At 44.9% G+C, this 26969-nt stretch overlaps 1 protein-coding gene across 3 annotated transcripts in view; it reads right to left on the bottom strand.

Annotated features, from left to right (window-relative positions):
- LOC104323190 (TLE family member 4, transcriptional corepressor) overlaps positions 1 to 20034 on the bottom strand; it is a 100283-nt gene extending 80249 nt beyond the window's left edge. For all 3 annotated transcript variants that reach the window (XM_069777166.1, XM_069777167.1, XM_069777168.1), the window contains exons 1-4: positions 19027 to 20034; positions 18477 to 18574; positions 17288 to 17351; positions 15845 to 15889 (exon numbers count right to left, since the gene is read on the bottom strand). In XM_069777166.1, the coding sequence (XP_069633267.1) occupies positions 15845 to 15889; positions 17288 to 17351; positions 18477 to 18574; positions 19027 to 19071 (252 nt within the window). In that variant the 5' untranslated portion in view covers positions 19072 to 20034. The remainder of the gene's footprint in view (positions 1 to 15844; positions 15890 to 17287; positions 17352 to 18476; positions 18575 to 19026) is intronic.
- Positions 20035 to 26969: the final 6935 nt, after the last annotated feature.

Here is a 26969-nt window from a genome sequence, read left to right as displayed (position 1 = left end):
TGTTGATAACACACTGATGTTTTCAGTTGTTGCTAAGCAGTGTTTAGACTAAGTCAAGGATTTTTCAGCTTCTCCTGCACGGTCATAACAAATCTGTGCCACTACGGGCTGGATGAGAAGGCCTTGGTCTGGGAGCTGCAGCCCCTCCTTGGTGCCCAAGGCGGGGCACGAACCCACCACCCTGATATTAAGAGTCTCATGCTCCCCTGACTGAGCTAGACAGTGTTGCAGGAAGGGCCGCAGCAACTGCCCCCAAATCTTTATACAGGGCAGTATGGAATCACGCAGTATGCAATATTCTTTTGGCCAGTTTGGGTCAGGCGCCCTGGCTGTGTCCTGTGCCAACTTCTTGTGCCCCTCCAGCTTTCTCGCTGGCTGGGCAGGAGAAGCTGAAAAATCCTTGACATTAGTCTAAACACTACTGAGCAACAACTGAAAACAAAAGTGTGTTACCAACTGTTCTTCTCATGCTGAACCCAAAACACAACACTATACCAGCTACTAGAAAGAAAATTAACTCTATCCCAGCTGAAACTGGGGCACTCAGTTAGCAGGACCTGAGCCAGTCTGTTCAACAGTGGTTAAAGCACACCTGTAAGTACTTCAGTCATTCTCTTGAACATCATCCACATGCACCAAAAAGCACTTTATCTTAACTCTGTACCTGTAAAAAGTTTTAAAAATAGATGCCATTTTCCACCAATGCACCCCAAAGCAATACAAAATTACTCTCAATATCCACGGCAGAACCTGTGTGGAACTCATTTGATACAGTTGTAAATTAGGCTTTCCCCAGCTCTACTGACTAAGCTAGACTGTACACTAAGAGATATTATAGTCTTGCTAAGTTCACAGCTATTCTGCCTCCAAAAGTGGCACCCTTCTCAGGAAGGATAACCAAGAAAGGTAGCGGCAAAGCGATGCTCGGATAGAGAAAGTAAAAAACCCACTGCTTCACCGAAGTGGAAAAGCACAACAGTATTTCAGCAGAGAACACCAGATATTAAACCTTCCTCCTATATTATGCTGAAGACAGCCCGCAGACTAGTATTTCTTTTCCAAAGTCCAACTTGCATTTATGCTCAAAACTACATTTACAGCTTCTCACATGTGTGGGGTATTCATAATGCTGAGGAGTGAAGACTCAATCCTCACTGTTGAATACTAAACTGGTTTGCCCTATCTTTTAACAACTCACATTGTCATTATCTTCCTTCAACCTCTGCAACAAATAAATCAAGAGCGAGCCTTGTACAGATTCATTGTCTAATGGGCAGGTAGAAGTTCAAATGAGATTAAAAGGAGACTGGGAAACTAGCTACTTGAGATCTACACCAAGAGCCTACCTCAAACTAACTCTGCATAGAACCAGGAGGCGCAGAAAGGTTTAACAAACCTTGTATTTTCCCTAACTTTACAATATAATTGCTTGTATCAGAGAATCAAGATCCCACTGTGCTGCAGCCACTGCATGTATAGCAACAAGCTCCACCTCTGGCATTTGACAAGGTTTGGGCATGCAGAAAGAAGGCAGGGACAGGCTACCACAAGGTAATTAAGTTTGTTTTGGTTTTCCCCTAAAAATCCCACTCAGGTAAAAAAGTAGCATTATCCCATTTTCCAGATAGAGAACAGAGGCTGAGAAGATACATTACCAAGGGCAAACTTCCTTAATACAAATCAAAGCGTTGACTGCATTACCACTGAAAGGTGCATCACTGGAGCATGCTAATTGCAGCTGGGTTGGAAAAGACAGCAGAATACACATGGCAAAACAAGGACAAAACTCTCTTGGGAAAGAGCACCCTGCCCCAAGCATCTTACAATCTAGAGAGATAAACACAGCCACTTCTAAGTGACTCCCATGTAATAATATCTCACCTCCCATTTCTTAACATACTACTCTCCAAAAACTCCTCTGTGTTAAGAGTTATGCTTCAGGAAATAATATTACTTCTGCTTCCCAGACAGAGAACTGAAACAGTAAAAGCCAGAGGTGAAGTCTCCAGAAGGTATGTAATGGGATTTTAAAAAATGCCTCAGCAGACTAGACATGTAATTTAGGTAGAAAGTCAGCAACAGACAAATGCTCAAGATTTTCAAGAATTCTTAAGCACAGGGGGGTACCTACGCATACCTATAGATATACAAAATGTACCTTTACATCTTAAAAAAAGGCACATCAAATACAAAGGCTGGAGCACAACAAGAATTTAGGCATTAAAATCCCAAACAACAATCTTCACACCCTTGCATCCCCACTCAGGAATGACACAGTGCTGAAGTCACCAGCAGTGCATAGGAGTCTCCGTCTCCAGCACTGAAGCTCCCCATTAACCCTGCTGAGTCCCCCTTCCAGGCACGTTCAGAAGAGTCTTTGCCTCGATAACACCAAGTTCTTTGGCATCCAGCTCACAACTAAGCCCTGCAAACACCCTCCTCCTGCAACATCTACAGCTCAATGCTTCTCCACCCATGTCCCCCAGGGAGCTGAGAACCACTGCCAGAATTATTCCCACATAATATACAGCAGCAGCACATTAAAAAAAAAAAAAAAAAAAAAAAAAAAAGGGTGGAGAACAGATAGTCTTCTGTGGAACAGCCTAGTGGTTAAAGAGTTTAATCAGAGCATTATATACATGACTTCAATTATTTCTTTACTTTTCCTTCCCACCTCCTACGAGAACACCCTGTCTAATGGGCTTCTGTGAACTCTGGGAAGTAAATACTCCCAGTTCATCCACCTGAGAAGGAAAAGTCCCTTTTCCAGTTCTTGCTCAGAATCACTGTACATGAAAAATCACCATGGGCTAAAACATGTAAATGGATTTGAGGCAGGGACTGGAACCCAGCACCACTTCCAGCTGGCCAGAGTCTTTCCGGGGCAAGAGTACGGCATGCATCTCTCCTTTTTCAGCTCTACTGAACCATTAAGGATCTCATGCAAACCAGACAACTTTCTGTTGGGTATCCCGGTCATTCTCCTGGGAGAGAAGAAACATGTGTCTCGCTAGTACACAGAATTCTACGTAGCTGAACTAAGATGAACCAAGAGCGTTGCCTTCTCCAGCTTTTTTGTTCATTTTTTAAGAAAAATCTGCACTATGCTTACACTTTATATTAAAGTTTAGGTGCCACTCTTCAAAAAGTGATTCTGAGACTACCAAGTCAAGGCGGCATGTCCTGGCAGCACCAACTGTGGTGTCTTGGCCTTCAAGCTGTGAGAGATTTAAGACACACCCGTGACCTCAACATTTCCCTATGAGCTACCCTCCATACGTGCTGGATTTCTTTGGCTCCGTGCTGAATCGCTTAACTCACCCCACACACCGCAAATGCCACTCTGCCCTTGTTCAGCTGGCCCTGCAGCACGGTGGTGCGAAGTGCCTGCAGCATCGCTCCCGCCTCGCTGCAGACAGCGGTCAAAGTGGCTTGTCCGAGGTCTCACGGGAAGCCCTTGACAGCACGGTCCAGAGACTTGCACCTGGATCCCCCCCAAGCCCCAGACCCTGGCGGCTACATCTCAACCACCTGGGAGCTTTCTGCTTTGCTTCACATGAATACAGAGAGGTATTTCCTGTGTCTACAGATTTTCAGGCTCTCCAGTTCTGTCGCAGGTTTAAAGAAACCTCATGACCCTTAATACAGTGCATAGTCACAGCAGCATTTTTCTCTGAAAATGTGTAAACTAAGATTATCCCAGAATTCTTCTCACCCACACAAAAAGACTTGTTAAAAATCAATGCTTTAGAAGAAATACACACCTGAGTTCCAGGCAGGAAACAGTAAATAGCAATGAAACAAAGGACAAAATATCACCATTTTGTACATTCACAAGGCCTGTATGTCCATTTGGCTGAAGGCATATTTGAATTAAAAAAAAAAAAATGCCGCATATGCTAACAAGCTGGACATTTGTATCTGCAAAGGAAAGTCTTACATCTTTCTACAGAGACAGGTTTTGAAAGTGTATAATAGCAAGGCTGCTAATGTTAGTTTGAAAAGCATCTTGCATACATGTTTGAAAACTCATCTTCAAGTGGAAACCTACAACCTCAGAAAAAAAACACTCCACACGTGTGCTCGTGGGGGCTCTCTTCTTGTACAATCTTGTGGTGCTGTTGCTCTCGACATCTCTATCTACTTGATCAAACCTAAGAACAATTGTCACCCTCTGTCAAGTCTGGTGTTAGAAAAAATGTCAGAAACAAACAATTCCCTAGAAATTTCCAGGATGCCACAGGCACAGAATTGTAAGACTTTCTCTTATGCTGCCAACAAGCGAAACAGGATGCGTGTCTTGGTGTCACCAGTTTGTAGAGATAAACCAGGGAACACTGTGAGGAGGAAAGTAACCCAGTGTCTTGTAGCGATGCATGGACCATGTCTCTCTCCTCGTGTTTTCTACGTTAAAGACACATTATTATCTTTGTTTTCCTTAGCAGCCATCTCTAGAAGCACATGGGAGCAGACAGATGCAAAGGAAGCAGAATGTCACTCCTGCACGAATTAAACCAAGAACTTACACGCAATTTACTTTTCAAGAATAACACCTCCATATTTATGTATGGACATATACATAACAAGTAACTCTGACATAAACAGCCCTTTGATATTTGGAGAAGTCAGAAACTCTCATCAATGCTTGGATTTTGCTGTTGTTGTTGTTGCTGTTGTTTAGGACAAGACTGAGAAAGAAAACATACAGTTTGTCCCCAGAAATTAAGACGTACTGAAAAAAAACTGTAAATGAGCAACGTGCTCAGACTGCAACAGCTTTCTGCAATTAGGACAGAAAGCCTACTGGTTAAATTGAGTATAAGAATACACAATATAGTCTTTGTTAACAACTGACACAAACATACGGGGTGTATTTTATGCACAAAGTCTTTCCAATCTTCTTGTGTTATTCAAACACTATGGACAGATATTTTAAGAAGAGGCACCTACTTTGTATCTAGTCACATGCTTTGTAAAATTACAGAAAGCAGACAGTAGTGGTGTTGTAGCTGACTCTTTTACACATCAGCACAGTGCCATCTTTCAAAGGGGGCACTGTGAAAGTGGATGATTGTCATACAGAGTGAATGGTACTGCAGGGAAATAGGAGACGTGAGAAGAAAACTAACTACCAACCTTCCTCCAATCGGTCCTTGTTCTCTGCCTCCTCCCTCAAACCAAAATCCAGCTCATGCGTTTTAGCCAGCTTTGGCCTTACTCTCTTTGCTTTCCTTCTCTAAATGTTATCACAAGACCACCCGCCCTTATTTCCAGCTTTTATCTCCAAATACAATTAACAGAGTGGCAGGCAGGAGGACAACTCAAGTATCTTTAGTGTTACCTCCTGGTAACCTCTGGGGCCTAAGAACAAAGGAAATCCCATGGCACTGCTGGAGCTCATTACACAGACAACACAGGTTTGGAAGGAGTCTTCTTCCCGCCACAGCAAATACGTATTCATTCAATATTCTGTGATTCTCCAGACCCTCTTATCTAATAGTGGACATCAACAAATTAAATCGTAGCTCACTCGCTGTCATGTAAATATCATCACCATTTCAGAGAGGGAGACAGAGGCACAGAAATTTTAAGAGACTTCCACAAAGCGCTGCAGAGTGCGAGCTGGCAGTCAGAGAAACCACAACCGGTAACTCGTCACACGCTTTAAATTAAAAACGGCCTCTCCCCCAGAGTCGAGGCAGTCAAGCCCCTGAGTAGGCACCTGCAGGTATCCAGAGCAGGAAACAGCACAGATACTAACGCTGACTTTTCTCTGCAGACCCATGGTGCTTCACAAAGGACGAGTACTGAACTCACCCCCCTTCGTCCCGCAGCCGCCATAAAAATCCAGCAGAGCCCTGCATCCCTCTCAAAGGAAAAAACGGGACACGGCTTGGCTCAACTGCAGGATTCAGGTGCCTATGCGGAGTCCATGCTGCCACTGGCTACTTAGCTGTCAAGCAGCTAGACGGTGGCTTCTCCACCTCAAACCCAATGCAGGATCTCCCAAGGCAGACAGAAAGCCGGTCAAAGACACTGCCAGAGCTGCTGACAGAAACCCGGCCCTGAACAGCCCTCGGTGAAGCGGCTTTCATGAAAAGACGTGGACAAGCATTGCCAGGTCCAGGTGTGCCCCCTTCCCCAAGCCTTAGCTGGGCTGCACTACAGTTATTTTGTCTCCCTTGCATTTATTACTAGGAAAACTTAATAGGAAAACAGCACCGTGTTTTCAAAACGAAGTCCAGAAGTGTTTCAGCTATGAGGCATGGCTGAAAACCTCTCATTCATCCCTGTGAAAGGTTAGAAATGGGAAAAAGTGGTTGTCCAAGACAAAAAGTTTCCTCAATGATTGCTGCACTTTCCCCATGGTTTTAAAAGGTAAAATTTGAATCAAATCCTAAATAGGAGTTACTGGTTGACCACCAAACAGAAGTTACTGAGATAGACAGGTTAACTGGATATCCAAATTTTTTAACCTAGAAGCCCTCAGCTAGCTATCTGTGTCACAAAGAACGAGCAAAAATGAAGTTCCACCTCTCCTGCCAAGAAGCAAAGAGATACGAGAAAGAAAACGAGTGATCAAAATGCCTTCTCCCTCAACCCCCAGCTAAATCTCACTCCAATCTGCCTTATGATTAATTTCAAATAACACTGTCACGTTAACGTGGTAAAGGACGGCTTCAGCCATTCAGCAACTGTCAAGAAAAACATCCTGTAACCCACACCTTCCCAACACTGAGGTCTGTGCACCATCACACAAGCCTCCTCCCAGCTGCTGCAAGGGGGGGGGACCCAAGGATCACAGCACTGTGCCTGCTCCGTGGGGTCTTCCCTCATCCTCTGCTGAGCCTGTCGTTATAACCCCATGGACAACCCATCATGAGTTTTGAGGAAGCTCTCTGCCTTTAGGACACAACAGACCCAGGCCAGACCTTTTTGCTGTTGTTCTTGGGTTTAAAATTATCAGTGTTAAACTTCAATAGCATTTGCTGTCACTGCCCACAAGTACCACGGTGTTTTATTAAGTATTTGCAGAGAGCACATGTTGGCCCTCCTGTGTTTCGATTTGTTGATCTGGGGTTCAAAGTCAGAAAAGACAAGGGGAAAGGGGCCCCTTTGCTTTCCGAAGTGCTCTTCTGCCATAGTAAATCTGCATCACTGACTACGCCTGTAACTGAAACCCCGGTGATGCCTTAGTAGCAGCCGCACCATGCCCTCCATACAGTGCTACTCCATCACCAGCTACTCTGTTCGAGGGCAATCACTTCTCTCTGGGCTAAGGCAGGACAGGCTCAGAGGGGGTTTTTCGCATTTGCAAATTCTCCAAACAACCGAGACACTAAGAGAAGCCAGGCACATAAGCAGACAGAGTAAATACAAGAGAAGTTTATTGTATTTAAGATGGAGGAAAAAGCAGCATTTTTAAAAATGAAATGCTCTCAGTGATCATACACAACATGCACACAGTACTCGACACGACACATGCCAAACAAAATCTAGTGGTAGGACCTACTGTTACGCAGATTCTTTATAGCATGAAGAGGACAGATTTTGACTTCTGCTCAACTGTGAGATGCTCTGCTGAGGTTTTTAAGAAAAAACAAAAGCACACATTCTCATTGCCAACGTTCCACATCCCAAACATAACAGTGAAAGGTTATTCTCCTTTGAAGATGTTGAATCTCACCCAGCAAATGTCAGAAACCTGTGGCAGTGTAAGATCCTGTAGAGACACCACTTAAGTAGACCAAAAGAGAGAGGACAAGTTAGAAGACCTCCACTCAAAACCATGTCCTGTGTTTTCTCTCCTTCTAACACAGAAAGGGGAATTGCCACCAGCATATCTGTGCCATCTTATGATATATAATCCACAAAAACTTAACAAGCTATGATATATAATCCACAAAGACGTGATATACAATTGCAAAAAGAATATGCATATATTTTTAATTAGGTATTATTTTTTTCTTAGGAGAGTACACCTCGCACATTTTCTGAGAATACAAAATCATGACAAAAGTTGCCAGCTGTATCTCATACTCAGCTCCCTTGACTTTATCATGAATCTTGGGATGTTTCACTCCTTACTTGAGAAAAACGATTATGGAAGAATACTGGAGGAAAAACTAAGAAGAACGAGCCAAGCGCAGTTTGACAGCTTAAAATTAGAAGGGAAATAAAAAGAACCCCAAATTTATTATTTTTATCTCATGATTAATTTTAAGCCAATCTTAACGATTTTCTGGGGACTGGCATGATTTAACATTTGAAGTTGGCAATAGAGCATACCATACAAATACATAACCATAAAGAGACCAATTCAAGTTTACTGTGGGGACTATAACTTTGACTTGCCTGACATTTGCACATTTAAACGTCTTGGCCATAACCCCACAGTGTTCAATACCAGAGCATTACGTACCTGTCTTGGGCTAGGGAAGATGATTCCTCGTGTCTAAATCCTATCCACACAGGCAAGAAAGCACTAATTAGAGTTCTGTTGCTATTTGTGACATAATTTAGTTATATTTTAAAAATATCATTTAAAAAAAAAAAAAGCTATGGACACCTGCTTTTGACACTGTGCCAAAACGCTTCCTGCTACACTGAACTACAGAGTTTGTGTCCCCAGTAAGATAAACAGTATCAAGGGGAAAAATTTACAGCAGTACTTCAAGGTAACAGTGGAATTGTAAAAATATGATCTTGAACCAAGACAAAACCTGTAAAAATACACAGATAAACAAAGAGACAATAGGTATTCTTAAAACCACTTCATATTTTTGTATTTTAAAATAAAGATTAAATTTTAATTCGATTTCTTTCCTAGAATAGAATTTCTTGAGTATAGATAGGTTTGGCTTCAAGTATATTGTCATCTGTTAGTTAATGCAAGTATCGGTTTATACAACCTGTGTTTCACATTATCATCGTTGTTCTGCTCCCGCTGTGCCTTGTGGCTAAATAGGTTTTCTGCAAGTCAGTGGCAACAGATGTGCTCAGTCTGCAGACAGCAAAAGAAGTGACTTCCGTAACAATTATAATCACACTGTTCACAAACTGGCCCACATCTGTGATAAACCCAGTTCTTTATTACATCCACAAATAGTACATCACATCTTCTCATTAAAAAAAAAAACACTATAAAAGTAAGACCAAATTGATAACTCTGAACTCTCAACATTTGACAGCCTTGGTGTTAAGGGTGACAAAATCTGTTTCCTGCATTTAATGCACTGAGTCTACGGTATACGCTGTGACTGACCTGTATGAGCACCCCCTTCACTTTTTGTAACATAAACCAAAATCAGAATCCCCGCCTCAAGGAGCTTACAATGGCAATTATTTCACAATGGCAATTATTTCACATGCCTGAATCTTTATGTTTAAAGTTATTTCAGTTGCCGAGCCAAGCAGCCAAACATTTGCAAGCCAGATTTACAATCGCCTCTGCAGCCTTAATTCCACTTTCCTAATGTCTATTTTGTGCACTCAAAGAGGTCCTTTAGGAAAACTGGTAATGAGATCAGCGAGCGTATAACTAAAACCTGCACCACGATGCACATACACAATGGGGCAGGATCAAGCTTACACAAATGCTGTAAAGCCTGGGCATCCCAGCACCCTGATACCTCACTCTGCAGCCCATCTGCTAATTAATGTTTTTTCATGTGCTGAACAACCTCGGCACTTCTTTTTTGGCCCCAAAAGGAAGGCAAAGCTCCCTGCATGAAATGCTGCAAAAGTTATTATATACAAAATGGTGACACAGCTTCCCCCTCCTGATGGGCAGTAAGTTCTGACTGTTCAGCTGCCCCAAAGGGGCTGGGTGTTCTCACCAGAACGGTGTCCCTTACGGCAAACAGCAAAGGTGCTGGAGTTTCTTGCATTACAAAAAAAAAAAAAAATTTGCAAGAATTTTTTTATAGGGTAAGGTGTTAGGCAACTCTTACCACAGGGTCACCACTGGCCCCCTCTGTAATTACAAGTGGACCCATAAACTAACATAGTCAGTGAGGCGGCATCACAGCAATTAGCGTATTTCAAAGACAGAAAAATGCTTTTATGTTTAAGCACTGTAGAGCACAGCCTTTTGCCAGTAAAACAGAGCGTATGTCTTAATTTAAAAGTTTGCTCAGCATGTTTTGTGCTACTTCCTGTGTCTTAAGGATCTGTCTGAATTGCCAAAACAAGTGGGAGGAAAATGACACTTTCCTTTGCTTATGAACAGCAAAAACAGGGTGAAATGGAAGTTCTTGTCCTTATGCATACTATTCTGCAATTGCAGGGGGAATGGTTATTTCAACAGTAACTCACAGAGAAGTGGTAACAACAAACTTCCCAGTAATTAACAGGACCTCTCCACAGAAAGGCTGTTTAACATCTGTATCATGAGGAAAAGAAAGCAGAGAATCTTGTTTCAGAACTTAGCAGTTATTACCAAGTAAAAGGTTTCTGATTTAACTGTAGAATAATACATTTTCTAACTTTTCATAAGCTTCTAAGCTTTTCTGCTGGCTTCAGAGGCTAAATAACCTAAAACTGGGACAAACAAGCCTCAGTTGTCAAACTGATTTGACAGCCTATTTTTTACATTTTGTGACTTCGATGGAGAAGCCACTTGTTTTTCTCTTCCTCCTTAATAGTCCTGTGTGAGCTGCAGTCTTCAGAATTTCACTTCTAATCTCTCTCGTTTTGAAGTTTTCCAGTTCAGTTCTGACTACCCACTGCCTGTATTTCTATTAAATCTTTCCTACTGTTTATAATGGAGAACAAATTCAGCTGGTATAATTTTAGCTGGCTCTCTAGCAATTCCTCAAATGGAAGACAATATACACTCAATTACTGCATGTGTTAAAAAAAAAAAAAAGTGCACACATGCATGCACACACATTCACTCCAAGCCCAGAACACTGCCAAAAAAAAAAGATAAAAAAAGAGTGTTTTTCTGTTACACAGGTAGCGCATATACAAACCACTTCTCTGTGATATATGCATTTTATGGCCATGAAGATGAAAAACGGCCAAAACTCTGCCCTAAATTAAACAAATTGATTCCCATCTTTACCCCTTTACCAAAATAATTTACTAAGGCTTAAGAAGCAAGCAGACTCAAGACTGGGATGTCATACAGCCTATATATTAACTCAGTCAGCAATAAATCTCCCCCTACTCTCCATACTACCTTCTTAAATAGCTCACTATAAAGCCCCAACCTAATTAAAAACAGCTTTCTCTGCAACAGTGGCCTTGATTTCACTTATTTACACATTAACTGCAGCCTCCATTTGGCCAATCCAGTCTATTCCCTGTACCACGCAGGGCCTTTTATCTGCCCTGGACAGCATTTTCTCCAGCAGATGAAGTAGATGCCGATTGATTTGCTGTCGAGCATGGTAAATTAATAGCAACAAATTGCTGAGGGCCCCATCTCACTGCTTCACCATGCTTCGGCAGTTTTGCTTTATTTGCTCCATGATGGGCAGCAGTCAGGCCTCTTCAAGTCAATTTCTTCTTAACAACCTGCAATACTTTTCAATGGTGAAAATAGAGCCGTTCCTTGTAAGTCAGAAATCAATATCCTATTGCCCTTAGAAAATGCTAAACAAGCAGTATTGGCAATCCACTTGGTACTAGAGGGTATCAGATATAATGCAAATCCATACTGCTTCCCTCCTCATAGTTATTACAGTTTGCTAAAAGGTTCCTAATGCCATTTATCATCATTTACCATCGACTACTGCAGCTATGATTATGATATCCTATCAGCTAGCAGAGCCCTTTCATTTCTATCCAATTAATATTTTAGCAGCACTCAAACGGTTGTTGCCCAAGTCTTGTAATAAAATTTACATGGATTGGACTGAATTTTTTTTTTTTTTACTGTGATCTTAAAAAGTCATTTCATTTATTTTTTAATACCCAGCTTCTGAAAAGACCTGAATTTTCTTTCAAAAATGCTGAAATCCAACATTCTAGCATGTGAATTAGTTCAGAGATGGAGGTCTAACCAGAAAGCGTGACTCAGAATTTACGTATTGCCACCTTCAAAAAACACAATCAAAGTAGAAAGTGAATGCTGTATTCTATTTATGCTTTCCATCAGTCCCATTCACAAATATCTGTTGTCTGTAGCCAAATACAGACATTTATTTTAAGTGATAATTACAATTCTGAATTAAAACCTTCAGCAAGCATGTTTGATTACAGCAATTTAAATAAACTGTTTACCATAACATTAAAACAGCCTAATTTCAGAAATTAAACCAAATGACCACCACCACGTAGCAACAGTATGTTAGAAACACAGAGCAACACATCAACTATTCATTCAGGAACTATCGGCTGAGCCTCTAAAAAAAAATATTAAAAAAGCAACTTAGTAAGAAGTGGGCATCTTCAGACCACACTCAAACATTCATAATTATGCTAATATGGAAATTCTAAACTATAGGGAAGTATATGTTCATACTGTGACCCACAAACCCCCCAATTCAATGCCTTTTTTTTTCAGAATGTGTCTGTTTTGAAGCTCTGTTGATCCTACTACAGAATATCAAAAATTAGCTTAGTATTTTAGGCTATAACACCACATGTCACAACATACCCCACACTTGTCTTTAAAAAAAAATACAAATGACTAATTCTACCAGTCTAATGCTATTTACTCAGTTACCAAAATTTAAATTAATTATGTTCTCAAACATAATTGTTAAAAATTGGCAACATTATGCAGGCTTAATTAAGATTAAATCCAATTTACTAAATGTACTTTAATTGGTACTAATTACATTAGCTTTCCTTTCAGAATGACAAATTCCCCATAGGTTTCACTTTAATAGTCTTCTATCAAAATCAACACAGGATGACTGATGATGAGCATCACACAAGGGGTGGGAAAAGAGATGCTCTTCCCTCCTCTTCCCCCCCCCCCGCCCCCGACACAGAGGCACACTCACTACTGCTGCTGTCTGCACGTTTATCCTTTTATCAATTTGCTAAGTCACAGAGTCATGACTCCATCACAGCCATCATTTTCTGTTCCAGTGAAAAATTTCTCTAAAAATAAATACTCTGTGGCTGGGAGCAGCCAAGAAGAACAGAAGCTTTAACAGAAAAATACACAAAGGTTTCAAATATCAGGGCCACCAATTACTAGGGTACTTCCAAGGACTCCAGGGAGTCCTGCTCTTGAACCCTTTGAGACGCAAATCTAATAAGTGAATAAGCCTAACCTGATCTTGAGAACTAGGCCCAATTACGCCGAAGGGCAACTCCACTGCATTATTGCCTGCTGTCCATTACAAGGGCATCCAGCGAGTACATCTGGAAAAGAACCTGAGAGGAACCAAGGCTGTCTGCCCAGAAAAACAAATAAAGACAGATATGCCTCTGTGCTAAAGTGAAAAAAAGAAAGAAAATATAATAAGTAGGTGGTTTGCAGGGCTGTCTGTATTTCATAATGTGATAAACTGCCCTCAGGATTTTTGATATGATTGAATTTAGAAAGCTGGGGAGAGGAGGGGGGGAGAAAAAAACAAAACGGTGAATCGCTCAATTTCAGCCGAGTAAAATTCAAAAATGGGCGAGGAGGAGAATGGAATTTAAGGTGGAAGACTAAAAAAGCTTCGCGCACATGGAGTAATCAACACTATCTATACAATATACCAAATTGGACCCTAACGCTGGGATCATAAAGCAAGATGGGAAATATTTTGCAGTTGCTGAAGCAAGAGGAGAAAGGGAAGAAAAAAAAAAAAAACCCCGACACTGTGGCCATAGCAGGAGAGACATGAGAGATACGAAATTGATACCAGATTTAAGAATGATAGCGAACAAGTTTCTTAGCCGCAGCTCATGTGAATCAACATCTGACAAAATATTTACGTGTTTTGCATGAGAGTACGATACTTAAACTACTAATTTGAACAGACTGAACAGTAATGCAAAAAAAGGTGTTTAATTAAAACCCACTCCTTTGTAATCCCCACACTTAGTTGTAACTAAATATTTAATTTCTCCAGAATATCACTGATGACTCCATCACCATAACTGTACACAATTTCTGAAGTGAAGCTGTTAGAAATCAAAAGGACTTTCACTGTGGGGTTTTTTCCCCCGCTTAAAACAATTTAATTACACATTGCACTCGCAAGATGATTTTGTCCCACAGAATTTTGTGCAGTGTAAGTCTACACAGAACTAACCGCTGTAGAAACAGGGTACCCAGAAATATAAACCAGTCTGACTGCAATGCTTGCTTTCAAACGCCTGTAAGAATTTGCTACGTAGGTGGCCCGTAAGGGCTCTGGTCTTTGTGAACTGTTTCCGTATCTACTACTTTACTGATTGGGGGAGGGGGGGGGGTGTTTGGGGTTTTTTTTGTTGTTGTTGTTGTTTTTGTTGGGTTGGTTAGGTTTTTTTAAATGGGATCTGGAACAATCTGGCTATTCATTTGAGAACAGACCCAACACTTCTGAGAGTCAGTGACCAGTCTTTCCACCAGCACCCACGACCTGAATCAGGTCCAGAGAGTCACCACGTATGTACAATCTGATCAGCTGCAATCACAGCCTTTTCCTCTCAACTGTTTGTTAAATGCACTTGTTGAGTCTTCATGGTACCTGTGAGGAGGACATCTGAATTCCACAGGTCTATGTGTATGTCTGTAAAATAACATGTATGTACAAGCTCCCGTAAGTTTGGAGCTGCGGATGCAAAACGCTTTGAGGCAGGAAATCCCACCATCTTTTTATTTGTAGGTCATCTAGCGCAAATGGCCCTGATCAGTACTGTGGCATGGGGATGCTAATGGAATACAAAATACAATAAATAATAAATAACATGAAAAAAACATTTGACTTGTATGTCTGCTCTCAGCAAGATAAAGAAATCCTATTTCCACAACCCAGAGAAGTTCCAAATCCCCAACTTTGAACAGAAATGTGTACAAACCAATTTTCAGATGGTCTTCCTTCTCCCATTCAACCATTTCCTTATTTCTGCAGTTTACACTCCCCAGCAATGCTGGCGAATTGCTCAACCATTTTGTAAAATGAGTTGTCAGTATTAAACTCCACCGTATAAAAAGTTCCCTCACTGGAAAAGAGGTCAGATGTTTAATTCATTCTCCTCTAGAGAAGGTTAAAAACACACATCACCGAATAAGAAACTCTGATTTACGCTACCATGCTCCATCTGACTAATCTCCTGTTAATCTTGGCCTAAGTGCTAGACTTCAAGGCACAAAACCCAGCATGCTAACATCCTCGCAGAAAGCTTATTTACTCGTTTGTGTTTGAGATGCTAAGACACTGGTTTTGGACAAAGGTCCAAGTAAGCAGCCTGAGGGAAAAAAGAACATGGCTGTGCATCAATTGCTTTCGTAGCTCCCGCTTAAATCAGCCCAGGTTGACCAAAGAGAACAGTCTCTTCCACGCGCAAATACAAATCCCTCGACACCTAATATGCATTTGTGATGTAGCTATCATCCCAAAAGGTAAACCCTGAATGTTCGAGGTCAGACAGATCTGAAGATACAACCCACATACCCATCCCCACATCCCATACACCCTCCCTGTGCAGTACAGGACAAGTTGCACATGCGGAGACTGCAAGTGGAAAGTCAACCAAATAATGCACAACTGATAGCCAAGACCGTAACCTATGCAGAGCCCATATACCATACACAAGATGGAAGTTTCAGGGCCAGGTTAAGTACAAAAAAATTTCCAGTGTGCTTAAGCATGCAAGTAAAGCAAGTCACACAGAATACACATCTGCTTTAAGACTGATGGGAGATATTACACAGAGAATTCTTACACAGAACAAATTCTCTACCTACCTGTTTATGCATCTCTATATTCAGCCCATAGGACATCTCATAATACTAAAAAAGAAGAAAATTATTCTATTAGACCTTGCAATTGTGAAAACTATTCCAAAATTTCCTTTGACCCAAGCATCATCTGTACAAAGACATACAGATCTAAAAACATTTATTGGTCTTGAAGAACTCCTGGAATTTGAAACAGCATTTCACAGCAACTTTTTTTTTTTTTTTTTTTTTTGCTGCTTTATCTACATTGCTTCATGTCAAATTTACAAAGAACAGACACAAAACAAGGAAAAAAACAGATGACAAAAAAATCACAAAAAGTAATCACAAATGGAGTTAAAGATCAGAAGCAGAAAAAAAGCCACACAGAAAATGCTCAAAATTTTATTCCTTAGCCCCCATAAAAGATGCCAAAAAACCCACCCGAAGTGCTTGAAGCCAGAGACACATATAAATCAGCAGTGTCTAACAGACCGGTTATTCAATATTTTAAAATAAAAACACAAAAAAGTTGCAATTAAATTGCAGGGATGCGAAAAAAACAAAAGAGCACGGAAATTCAGAGCCAAAGCAGATACACCAATCTAAGTATGTCCAGTTGTGCCCAAGTGATGTGGAAAACTCAGTTCAGTGTGCAATGTTAGTACCAAACAATCCCCAAGACTTAGGCATATCAGGCGTGAAAACGACAACTGCGAGCCTTAACATTTGCTTGTGCTCTTGGTTAAGAATTTTTCAAGGTTATTTACTCTTTTTGTGAATACAAGAGTGTTACTTGTTACGTACATACGGAAAACGGCTAATCCTCCATAGATGTACAAGAGAACAGATAGCAAGAGCTCCTCTAAAGTTATCACGATCCATCACACAATTACTTATTTAGAGATGTCTTCCTATGCATGTTATTTAACTAGGCAGATCACAACCACTGAAGAAATGGCTTTCGCAGCTGAGATGCCTGACATTCTGAATTTAGCAAAACAATGAACCAGCTGGCCAGGTGCAACAGTTCTTCTAGGAAGCAGGCTTCGGGTTTGTATGTGTACATGTTCAATTTTGGCTTACTCCCATCACAGAAAAAAATATTATTCCGAATCGTTTTACGGAGATACGATCGTTGCGAAAAGTCAGCAAAAGTGAAAACATCATTCCCAGGTACGCTACTAAAGTTGTACACGGCTTTAAAGGGCTGACAAGTAATCTGCTAACATTTGGAAGAAATATCCCCAATTGCTTAAAAGGTTAAAAAGCAGGTTTTGCACGGAAACTAACTGCTGCAAACAAGTTATAAACCCCTGAACCTAAGGATTTATAATGGGAGCACTGACGCAACCTCAACAACAGCAGCGCTAGTATAATCTTTCTGTTCGCCTCCAGCAATCCGAATGTATTTCGGTCTCAGTATACCACGCTAATAGACATTCTGAATTTGTTATGCAGCTTGCTTACCATGACATAATGTCGCTGCATCTCTGTCTTCTCACTGGCCAGTTTTTCACATTCTAGCTTTAAACTGTTCAAGACATGAAAAGGAAAAAGCATGGGTACTTCGTAACACAAAACTGACATTCTTCCGAGCACAGGTTACTCCCCTTTTCAAGCATTTCTCCAACACACAAACAGAAATGTGCATTCCAGCTCTTGCTTGAGAGTTCAGGGTGGGGTTTGTACTTTTCCTCTTTCAAGAGATACTGTGCAACATCCTCATCTCCTAAGCGAACTGCATACAGCGCACGGGAGAGTATTTGTCTCTGACAAAAAAAAACCCCCAACACTGGTTCACAGAAGAAGCACACAGGGGCTCACACTTACAATACTTAGGTTTGAGAAGGCACTTACAAATCCGCAATTCAGGTTTTGGTGTTTTTATTTAGAAGAGTTTTAGAAACACCTCTTGCTTTCACTCAACCCAGAGAGGAATCAAACGCGTATCCCCACTTCAAGGAGCAAAAAGTTGCTGGTGTTTTTTGGTTTTGTTTAGGTTTTTTTTGTTTGGGGTTTGTGGTGGTTTTGGGGTTGGTTTTTTTTTTGCTGTTACTGATGACAGAACTGCAAGAAAACTGCAGGTAATTTATGGAACAGGGTGGTAAACATGAACACCTCCGCTGGTTTTTTTTGTTTTCAGAAGCCCGCTAAGCAATCCTGCCAGAAGTCACTTGTCACTTTGAGGACACGGCGCTCTTCCACCTAAGGATAATGAAATAGCTCGCCGCCTCACTTCCAGGTTATCAGCACTTGACATGTCAATGAAAGGCGTGAGGGGGCCGAGCCAAGACAAGATGCGTGTCCCGAGCGGCATTTTGAAGAAAAGCAGAGGACGAGCCCAGCCAGCCACACGTTTTTCCATCCACCCCCACCCCACCCCCCAGAAGAAAAAAACAAAAAAACTCAAACCGGAGGGGGGGGAAAACAATAAAATCCGCTCGCACCCTTCGGCTCGGGGCCCCCAAGAGAGCCCCGCGCCCCGAGGGCCGGCACCGGCGGCGGGGTGCGGAGGAGCGCCCGGCGGCCGTGGGTCCGCCCCGCGCCCGGGCTCCGCCGGCGGGTCCCCGCCGTCCCCCCGTCCCCCCCGGCGGCGGCGGCGGAAAACGGCGAGAGGCGAGCCCGCGCGGGGCTCGGGCAAAGTAGGCAGCGTTACCTGTGGTACTGAGCCTGCAAAAACTGAAACTCCTCCTTAATCCGATCGCAGGACTCGGAAATGGTGAATTTAAAGGGCTGCGCTGGCTGGTGAGGAGCCTGCAAGCAAGCAACAGCGGGTCTTTCAATCGCCCCCTTTCTCCCGCCCGCCCGCCCGCCCGCGGCTCCCCCCGCCCGGCCGCCGCCCTCGCACCCGGGCTCCGCGGAGGCGCAGTCCGTCCCGTCCCCCCCGGACCCCCGCCCGCCCGGGGGGCAGCGGCGGCGCGGTGCCCGAAGCGACCCGGGCTCCTGCCCCGACGGGGCCGCCGACGGTGCGGAGCCGCCGCGGGGGGAGGCGTCGACCACTCGGACCCCCCCCCCCCCACACACACGCACACCCGCGCCGGCCGTAGCCGCGGGACGGGCGCCGGGACCGCCGCGCACCGGGCGGGGGCAACTCGGAGGAGCCGGCCCGGGGCGGCGGCGGCGCGGCGGACAACAATAAGAAAATGGCTACAACTCCGCGGTGCCCGCGCCGGAGCGCTGCCCGCGGGGCCACCGCCGCCACTCACCGGGTGCCGGGTCTGCGGGTACATCTTGCTCAGGTCGCGGATCATTCACGCCGCTTCGGGGGGGGCGCTGGCGGCCGGAGCGGCGGGGATCAGCGCTGCAGGCGCGGCGGCGGCGACGGCGGGCAGGGACGCCCCGGCCCCGCCGCCCCGGGGCTGGCGGGGCACCGCCGGCAGCAGCGAGGCGCGGCGGCGGCGGCGACGGCGGCGGCGGCGTCCGCGGCGCGCGGGGGCCGCTGCCACATCCCCCGGGGGCGAGTCAGCGGGCGACGCCGACCGGCTCTCCCGAGCGCCGCCGCCGCTGCGCGGGCTCCGGCGGGCGACGAGCCCCGTGCGGCGGCGGGCGATGAAGAGGAAGAGGAGAAGGAGGAGGAGGAGGAGGAGGAGGAGGCGGCGGAGGAGGCGGAGGGCGGGGAAAGCCCCTCCGCCGGCGCCGGTACGCGCTCCGCCAGAGATTCCCCGCCAGCAGTTCTGTCCCCTTCTGCAAACTTTTACTGCTGCCGGCGGCTCCCCCGGCACCGAGCGGAGCGGGGCGCGGAGCCGGGCGCCCCGGCGGGGAGGGCGGGAGGGCGGGCGGCGCTGCCGCCGCTGCCGCGGAGGTGCGGTGCCCTTTTGTGTGGCGGGTCGGTCCTCGCTCCTACCGGCCGGACCGCATCTCCCCCGCTCGTCCTGCTTGGCCGCTCTTTTTTTCGTTCTTTTCGGTTGTTTTGGGTTGGTTGGGGGTTTTTTGGATTGAAAAAAAAAAAAAAGAGAGCGAGAAAGATGCAAAAGAAGATACGGTCCGCGCTGCTTTATTTATGTCTTTTTTTTTTTTTTTCCTCCCTCTTTTTTCCCTCCTCGTCTTTCCAAACTCCGGGAAGTGGCGGCGGCAGCAGCAGCAGCGGCGGCGCCGCGCGGAGCGGAGCGGAGCCCCGTGCCCGGCTCGGCTCGGCCCGGCCCGGCCCAGCCCAGCCCAGCCCTGCCCGGCCCGCCGCCGCCGCTCCGCGCCGCTCCCACAGCACGCTCTGGCGAGGTGACTCCTTTGACCAAATTTAGCAGCGGCTCGTCATTAACATGCTGATACATATTCACAACAGCCGGAAGGCCGCCTCCCGCGGGGCACCCTGGGAGTCGCAGTCCTCCCGGTGCCCACTCTCCCCGCCCAGCCCGCACGCTGCCGCGCCAGGGACTCATCTTCCCGTCGGGCATAGCAGCGCGGCCCGCCGCCCCCCTCCCCGCGCGCCGCTCCGCCCATGAAGGGCGTCGCCGCCGACCAATCGGCGGCGGCCGCACATTAATCGCCGTTCTGTATTAATGCCCATCATTTCGCGGCTGACAAATGGGCATGCGGGCCCGCGGAGGGAGGCAGCGGGTGGGGCGGCCCCGGGCTCAGGCCCCACGTGGGGGCCTGACGCCACGCGGGCCCACAGCCAATCAGGCGGCTCCCCCCGCCTCTCCGCTCCCGTTTGCCCGCCGCCCGAGGTGGGGCCTCGAGATCGCCGCCGTTCCGCGGCGCCGGCGTTCGAACAGGGGAAACATTTGTTCAGCCGTCAATCAAAGTAACGTGGGCCCGTGTCGGCTGTCGCTGCCGCCGCCGCTCCCGCCGCCTCCTCCGCGCGGGGCGGTGGCGCGGCGGGAGAGGGGGGCGGCGGGGGCGCCCGCCTCCCGCCCCGCCCGCGGCCACCGCCGGCCGGCCGCCCGCGCCGCCGGGGACGCGCGCTAATTGGGGGGCAGCGTCTCCTTAAAGAGACAGGCGCGGCGGGCCGCCATCCCCGCGGGGCGGCGGCGGGCGGGCCGCCGACTCCGGGCTCGCGTTTCGCCGGCCCGTCGTGGGTCCCGTCGGAAGGAGCGGCGCTGGCCCCGCGTCGCCGGCCCCGCGTCGCCCTACCGCCAGGGACGGGCGATCCCCGGGGGCGGCTGGCGGGGGCGGGCGCCCTCCTGCCCTCGCCTCGCCTCGCCTCGCCTCGCCAGGCTGCCCGGTGCCGCGGCAGGCCTCCCTTCGCAGCGGCCCGTCTGGAGGCACGAACGCCCGGCAGGCGCGGAGGCCGAGGCGGGTGCCGGCGGGGCAGCCCCCGGCCGCTGGAACTCCTTCGCCGCGCCCGCTGCCGCCGGGCCCCGCGGCCCGTGCCGTGTTAATGGTCGCTGAATGCGGCGTGAGTTCGGCCTTTTTTTTTTTTTTTTTCCTTTTTCCGCTGGCTGTACTCAAGGGGGTCGATCTTCACCCTGGGGAGGGGCCGCAGTGACAGGGAGCGCGGCCGAAGGGCCTGACCCCCCCCCGAGACGAGGTGCTGGGAAGGGTGGGGGCGGGCGTCTCCATCCGCCGTCCGGCGGGAGGAGGGCGGCCGGGTGCCGAGGGCCCGCTCTCTGAGGGTGCGCTAAGCGCGCCTGGACAGCGCCGGCGGAGAGGGAGGCACCGGCCGCTGCCTCGGCCCGCCGCCAGCAGCTGCGGTCCGCAGGCTGGGCAGCGGGCTCCGGAAAGAGTCTTCCCGCTCTGCTGCCGCTGGCAAGCTGTAAGGCGAAGGCCTGACTTCCCCCTAAAACCCAATCCTGCACCTAGTGGTGCCGTGTCCCAAAAAGACCCCAGAACAGTTTTTCCGCAGACAATGCCATGCGGCGATGCGCACGTGGAGGATAGGCTCAGACTGGGTTAGGGGGTTGGTTTTGGGGTTTTTTTTCTGGCTGCGCCTGTCATGTTCAGATGCGCCTTCCAGCAGTTTGTATTCCTGATGAGTTGCAGTTTAAACCTGCGCGCAAAACAGATGCGGTTTAGTCACGTCGTTTTCGATGCCTGTATCCCAAATCTATAGTTTCAAAACTTGCACTCGGCGATTAGTGCCTTAACAGTGGTAGCTAAATTATGTATACTTAGATTCTTGGTCATATGTTCTCTTTACTGCCCGCAGATCTCTGGCTAAGGCCTTGCAGTCGCTGGGCACCTTGAGGCCTTGATGGGACGTGCCACCCAGGTGTTGCCACCAAGGTTTTGCCTTGCTGACGTGACCTCCGAGGACTGGTCCAGTAGTCGGGAGCTCAGGAGTCTGAAGCAGAGTGGTGCTGACAAAGGTAGTCATGGCATCCATCTTCCACCACTGCCTAGGGCTGAGAGCTGCAGGAGGCACGGGATGGAAATTCCTGCTCTTTCTGACGTAGAGTTTGTAACCACAGTCTGCTTCCTCCATGGTGAGTGCTGTAACTGCTATCACCTGGAGCAGTTTGTGGCAACTGATTCTGAATCCTTTTGAAGCAATCTTTTGCCTAAAATGGCAGGTGGTCCGCTGGGAAATGGACGAAAAGATGTCCCTCTCGCCTTCTGTTTTTATACCACCAAAAATGTCTACATGTTAGGTATTGCAATACTCGGCCTTCAGCCGACTTGCATATTTCTTTTCTGCTGGAATTTTCGTATTTACCAGGTTCATAATCAGTGTTCCAGTGGGATTTAGACCTCTAAATATTGTTTAAAGATTTGGAGATAAAACACCTGCCTAATTACGAAAACACTGCTTCTCATGTGTCTAAATCTTCCAGCACCAAAAATGGTTTTAAAAGATTAGTCATGAGTACCCTTCACTAGGCGGCAGAGTGCTTCCAACTCCTCTGAAATAGAGGACATTCACCGTGTGCCAGGGTCAAGTCTTGACATTCAGACGTATGGCTGTCAAATCTGCAAATGCTTAAATGCCTGTCACCCAAGTGCTTGAAAGCTGTGCAAGAAGAGAACAGAACAACTCACTCTGCAGAGCCACAGGCATCTCTGGAAACGTGATGGGTGAGCTCAGCAGATTTTACCATCAAATCTGCAACCTGGAGAAGGATGAATCCAGTTGTAAAATAAACAGTATATCTGAAGAAGTTGAATTCTGAAAATAATAGCAGGATTCGTTGTTCCTTGTCACCCTGCATGAGTTTGGCATGAGGTACAGAGCTCCAAATGGAAAGCTATTCAGCGCCTTAGAAGGCAAACACGTACAGCTTTTTGGCCAAAGCAGTCCCTCTTCTTCTTTTGGAGGGCAATTTACCAGCGGTGTTCATCGAAGCTTCTGTACTGTTCGCCCTTGCTTGCCCATCAGTCTTCAGTGAGTTTGTGTGGCTAGAAGTAGGGCAGAGTTTAGTTTGCTAAGCTTTAGCAAGGTGTATATGTTTATATACTTAACTCTTTATGTTACTAATCGCTGTGTATTTTTGCACAGTTTTGCAGCATTCTGGCAAGATCCGTGAAAGCCAGACGTTTAAGAGAAAGTGCACTATAACTTGCCACTTTTAAATTATGTGAATTAAGATCAGAATGTCAATGTCATTCTGTTTTCTTATCTTGTGTCACTTCTGACACAGCCTTGATGGGTCTTTAAATACAGGCTGTTTTGTATTTAAAGTTCCTTGTTTTTTCCTTCTTTTATGAAAAATCTTTTATGGTAGGTTATATAACCTGTACTATTATCTAGCATGTGGAGAAGGTAGTTTTTAAATGTTTTACACATCTTGCTTAAGATTTCTCATAAGTGAATCGACTGCAAGAAATATTTAGGCAGTTTTATATGCACAGTAAGTGTGCTGAGTTTTGACTGGTGTAGAAGAACCCTTACAAAATATCACAGGGGAGCCAGGGGTTGCAAAACATCCCATCCATTCTTTTACTCCTGTTGCCAAGAAAAGCAACTTTTTATTTCAGTCCTATTAATTCAGAACTAGTCTGCTTTTGAGTACATTTGAAGTTTAAGGTCTAAAATAAACAGAACAGTGCATGTTTATATATTTATTGTACAGGATAGGTGAAAAAGGAACTGTGTTTTCCAGCTAAGATTTTCTAACCCACTTTCAGAGTCTGTGCCAGAGGACCTTTAATAAAGGGTCCGATCCTGAGGCCATTTTGTATGTAACCCCACAGATTTCCTATCTGGGATGACTGTAACTGAAGACCAAGAAAGTTGTGCCTAGCACTGCAACTTATTACGGTTTATTTTGGGACCAAGTTACTAGGTCACCATGCTTTGTCAACTGTGTACTCGCGTGCACACGCACACAAAAATAAAGGTGTTAAACTGACAAATCAATCAGTTCAAAATGCCTCAGAGTAAATCTTACATCAGTACACATATGTAAGTGCACTATGTAACAAGTGCTTTTCTTATCTTTCAAAAAGATAAACTCAGTGAATTTTTTCAGTTGAATTGGCACCAAGTTCTCTCTGCTTAAGACTTTTAATTATGTTGTTAAGCCAGGTTTTACTGGTAGGAGAATGTAACAGCATGACACGTTTTATGTTCTTGTGCTTTATAAGTGCTATGAAGTGACCCTGTCTCGGTATGTTTTTACAACACTCCCTACCTACAACTTTCTAAATTAGTCATTAGTGACCTTAGGAATATGTTGTAGCTAGTAAGCACATTAAGAGAATTTATGACACTATGTATAAGATAATGATTTATACGGAGCTCTCTCACAAAACAAGAGTTTTGTGTGTTCCAGACTATTTTTCAATGAAGTCTTTACATTCTTTAACATTGCCAAAGTCCCATTTTATTTAGTTATTTTCTAGGCATTGGTGTTTTGGATTCATGGTCTTACTTGGTTTATTTCCACTTGATTTATTACATGCAAAATTCTTGCAGTAACACAGTTCCTCTTATAAGAAACTCGCTCGGGATGTGGCAAGAAAACTTCTGTTAAAGTCCACAGAAGTTTTTTTTCTGCAGGAAGGATAACAGTTTAGGGCCTGTCATGTACTGGAAGCTGGATTTGTAAACTTACGCAGTGCAGAATGGCTTAGGCAGATATTTGAAATTAAAGTAATTTTTCCTAGACAGTGCTCCCTTTCTCATTGAAATCTATGAACTAGCAGTAAGGAATATTTCTTTCCATGGCAAACCCATGACAAATTCTTCAACAAGAAAACGCAAGTCCCTCGGAGAAGTCTCGTAAAGTCTTATGCCATCATTAAGTTGCATTTATGCCTTTTTATCATGTTTGAGATATGAGTGCTACCTAGTCACCCTTCACTTTCTGCAAGGGAGTGGCTTGGTCTTGAGGCCCACCTGCAACATTCTCTACATGGATGCAGCCATAAGGCTGTTTATCCCACATCTTGTGGCAATGTCCTAGCTTGCAATAAACACAGAATGAGTGCAGTACAGCTTGAACTGACAAAGCTGGACCTGAACAAACCATTTTCACACAATTACAACTTATAGTCACTTTGCAGCTAGATAACAAGTTATACCTCTGATGAGAATATAGTATTTCTTAGTGCATTTTATTTGTAAGGAACCATGTTAAACTCAGTTACTTGAAGTTCACCAGTTTATTTGCAGCATTGGATCCAAAGCTTTCTTAGCTTCCAAAAAATTAATAGACAGCTTCACAAGAAAATGTATGGGCTCATCTAAGTGCTGATGTAACGAGGAAGAAGTCACCCGCTCACACGACACAGCCTCCCTTGCGTTTACGCCCAGTGTAAGAAGAACAAGGATTTCCCTCTCAGGAGCAATGACTGTATGAAAACACACAGCTTACCATTTCACCCGCTTTCAACTTCTCTAACCAGGTTTCAGTGCTTACTGCAATGTTAGGAGTCTGCTGGGAATATTAGAAGATAAGGAGAATGGATTTAGCATGCCTTCTTGCTACCCAGGATGCAGTCCAAGCCCCTGAAGGCAAAGAAAGTTCTCCCAGCCCTTGCAGCACCATTAATGAAAGTCACTGTTTAGCCTCTGGCACATATTAATTACTAAATATATCCAATTCTTTGAGTTAATTCTTTGACTCAAGATTTCTTAGGTGCAATAAATACTATTCCACATTTTTCAAAACTTTAGCTTTTCAAAAGGAAATATTAAGTTGAAAAGGGGTTTTAAGTCATGTAATTTTGATAAAAGAGAAAGTATCACTGTTTGGAAATTAACATTGTCAAATGATTTATATTTTGTCATGCAAGAAAGCTATATAAACCAATTTAATTTTGCAAGTTCAAAGTGCATTAAGTAGGATGAGGAAAGCTGTACTGAAGGGTTAGAGGCCAAAAGAAAGAAAAATAACTTAAACTGAGTGTAATATATCTTTAATGTTCTTTATATTGACCTTATTAATGTTTCTGTACATTGGCAGAAGTGAGTAAACTGAGCAGCACAAAAATATTAACTAGGGCAAAAACTCAAAAAAGATTTTTAACTTATTTTCAGAGTGTAAATAAGATTTCAAACTTCTCTTTTTCGCATCATATACTGCAAATTTCCTGGTTGCTCTGAAAGGGTAAAGACACCATTTCTCTTTTAATCTTCAATTATATGTTGAAGTTGACTTGCATGCTGTCATTGTACTGCAGACTCAGCAAGCACAGGGAATCAGAAGTTTAGATACTGCGTATTGTGAAACAGTTTTATTTTCTTTACACCTTTCTTAGGAGCAACACTTATGAGTAAGATGTACACACCTCTTTTAGTAGCTATGGAATTACTATGTAAAAAGATTAAGGTGTTTAGCAGAGACTGATTTCAACAAATAGCTGCTGCATATATATATATTTATTCTTCTAAAACGATGGAAAACTCTAATTTGACGGCAGTGTGTTTTCATCTGATGAACAACCAGGGTTTTCATCTAAATACACTTTTCCTTCCTAAGGAATGGGAAGAATAATTCCTCTATGGTTATTATTCACAATAGAAATAGTTGAGACGATGTGCTTCAAGTAAATTTGTTAGTTGCACTGTAAACTTCCTGCTGTCTTACAGGAGTCTGGGCAGTTTTGAACTTTTACTGTATTCCAGCATTGAAACTTTTAAACAGTAAATGGATTTTGAGAACCGCTTAATGCATTCTGCTTCTGGTTTTGTGTTTGATGGATTAACATACAGTGACCCTATATATGGACATGGACATCCATGGAGTCAGCAATCCTTTCTTCAGAAAATGGTCAACATTAGGCTTTTGTGGATTATATGCATATTTTGGGGTGATGTGAAAAATACTGC

This window comes from Haliaeetus albicilla, chromosome Z (genome assembly GCF_947461875.1).
Source record: "Haliaeetus albicilla chromosome Z, bHalAlb1.1, whole genome shotgun sequence".
Taxonomy (NCBI): Eukaryota; Metazoa; Chordata; class Aves; order Accipitriformes; family Accipitridae; genus Haliaeetus; species Haliaeetus albicilla.
Note: the sequence above shows the minus strand (reverse complement) of the source record. Positions and strands in the feature narration are given on the sequence as shown.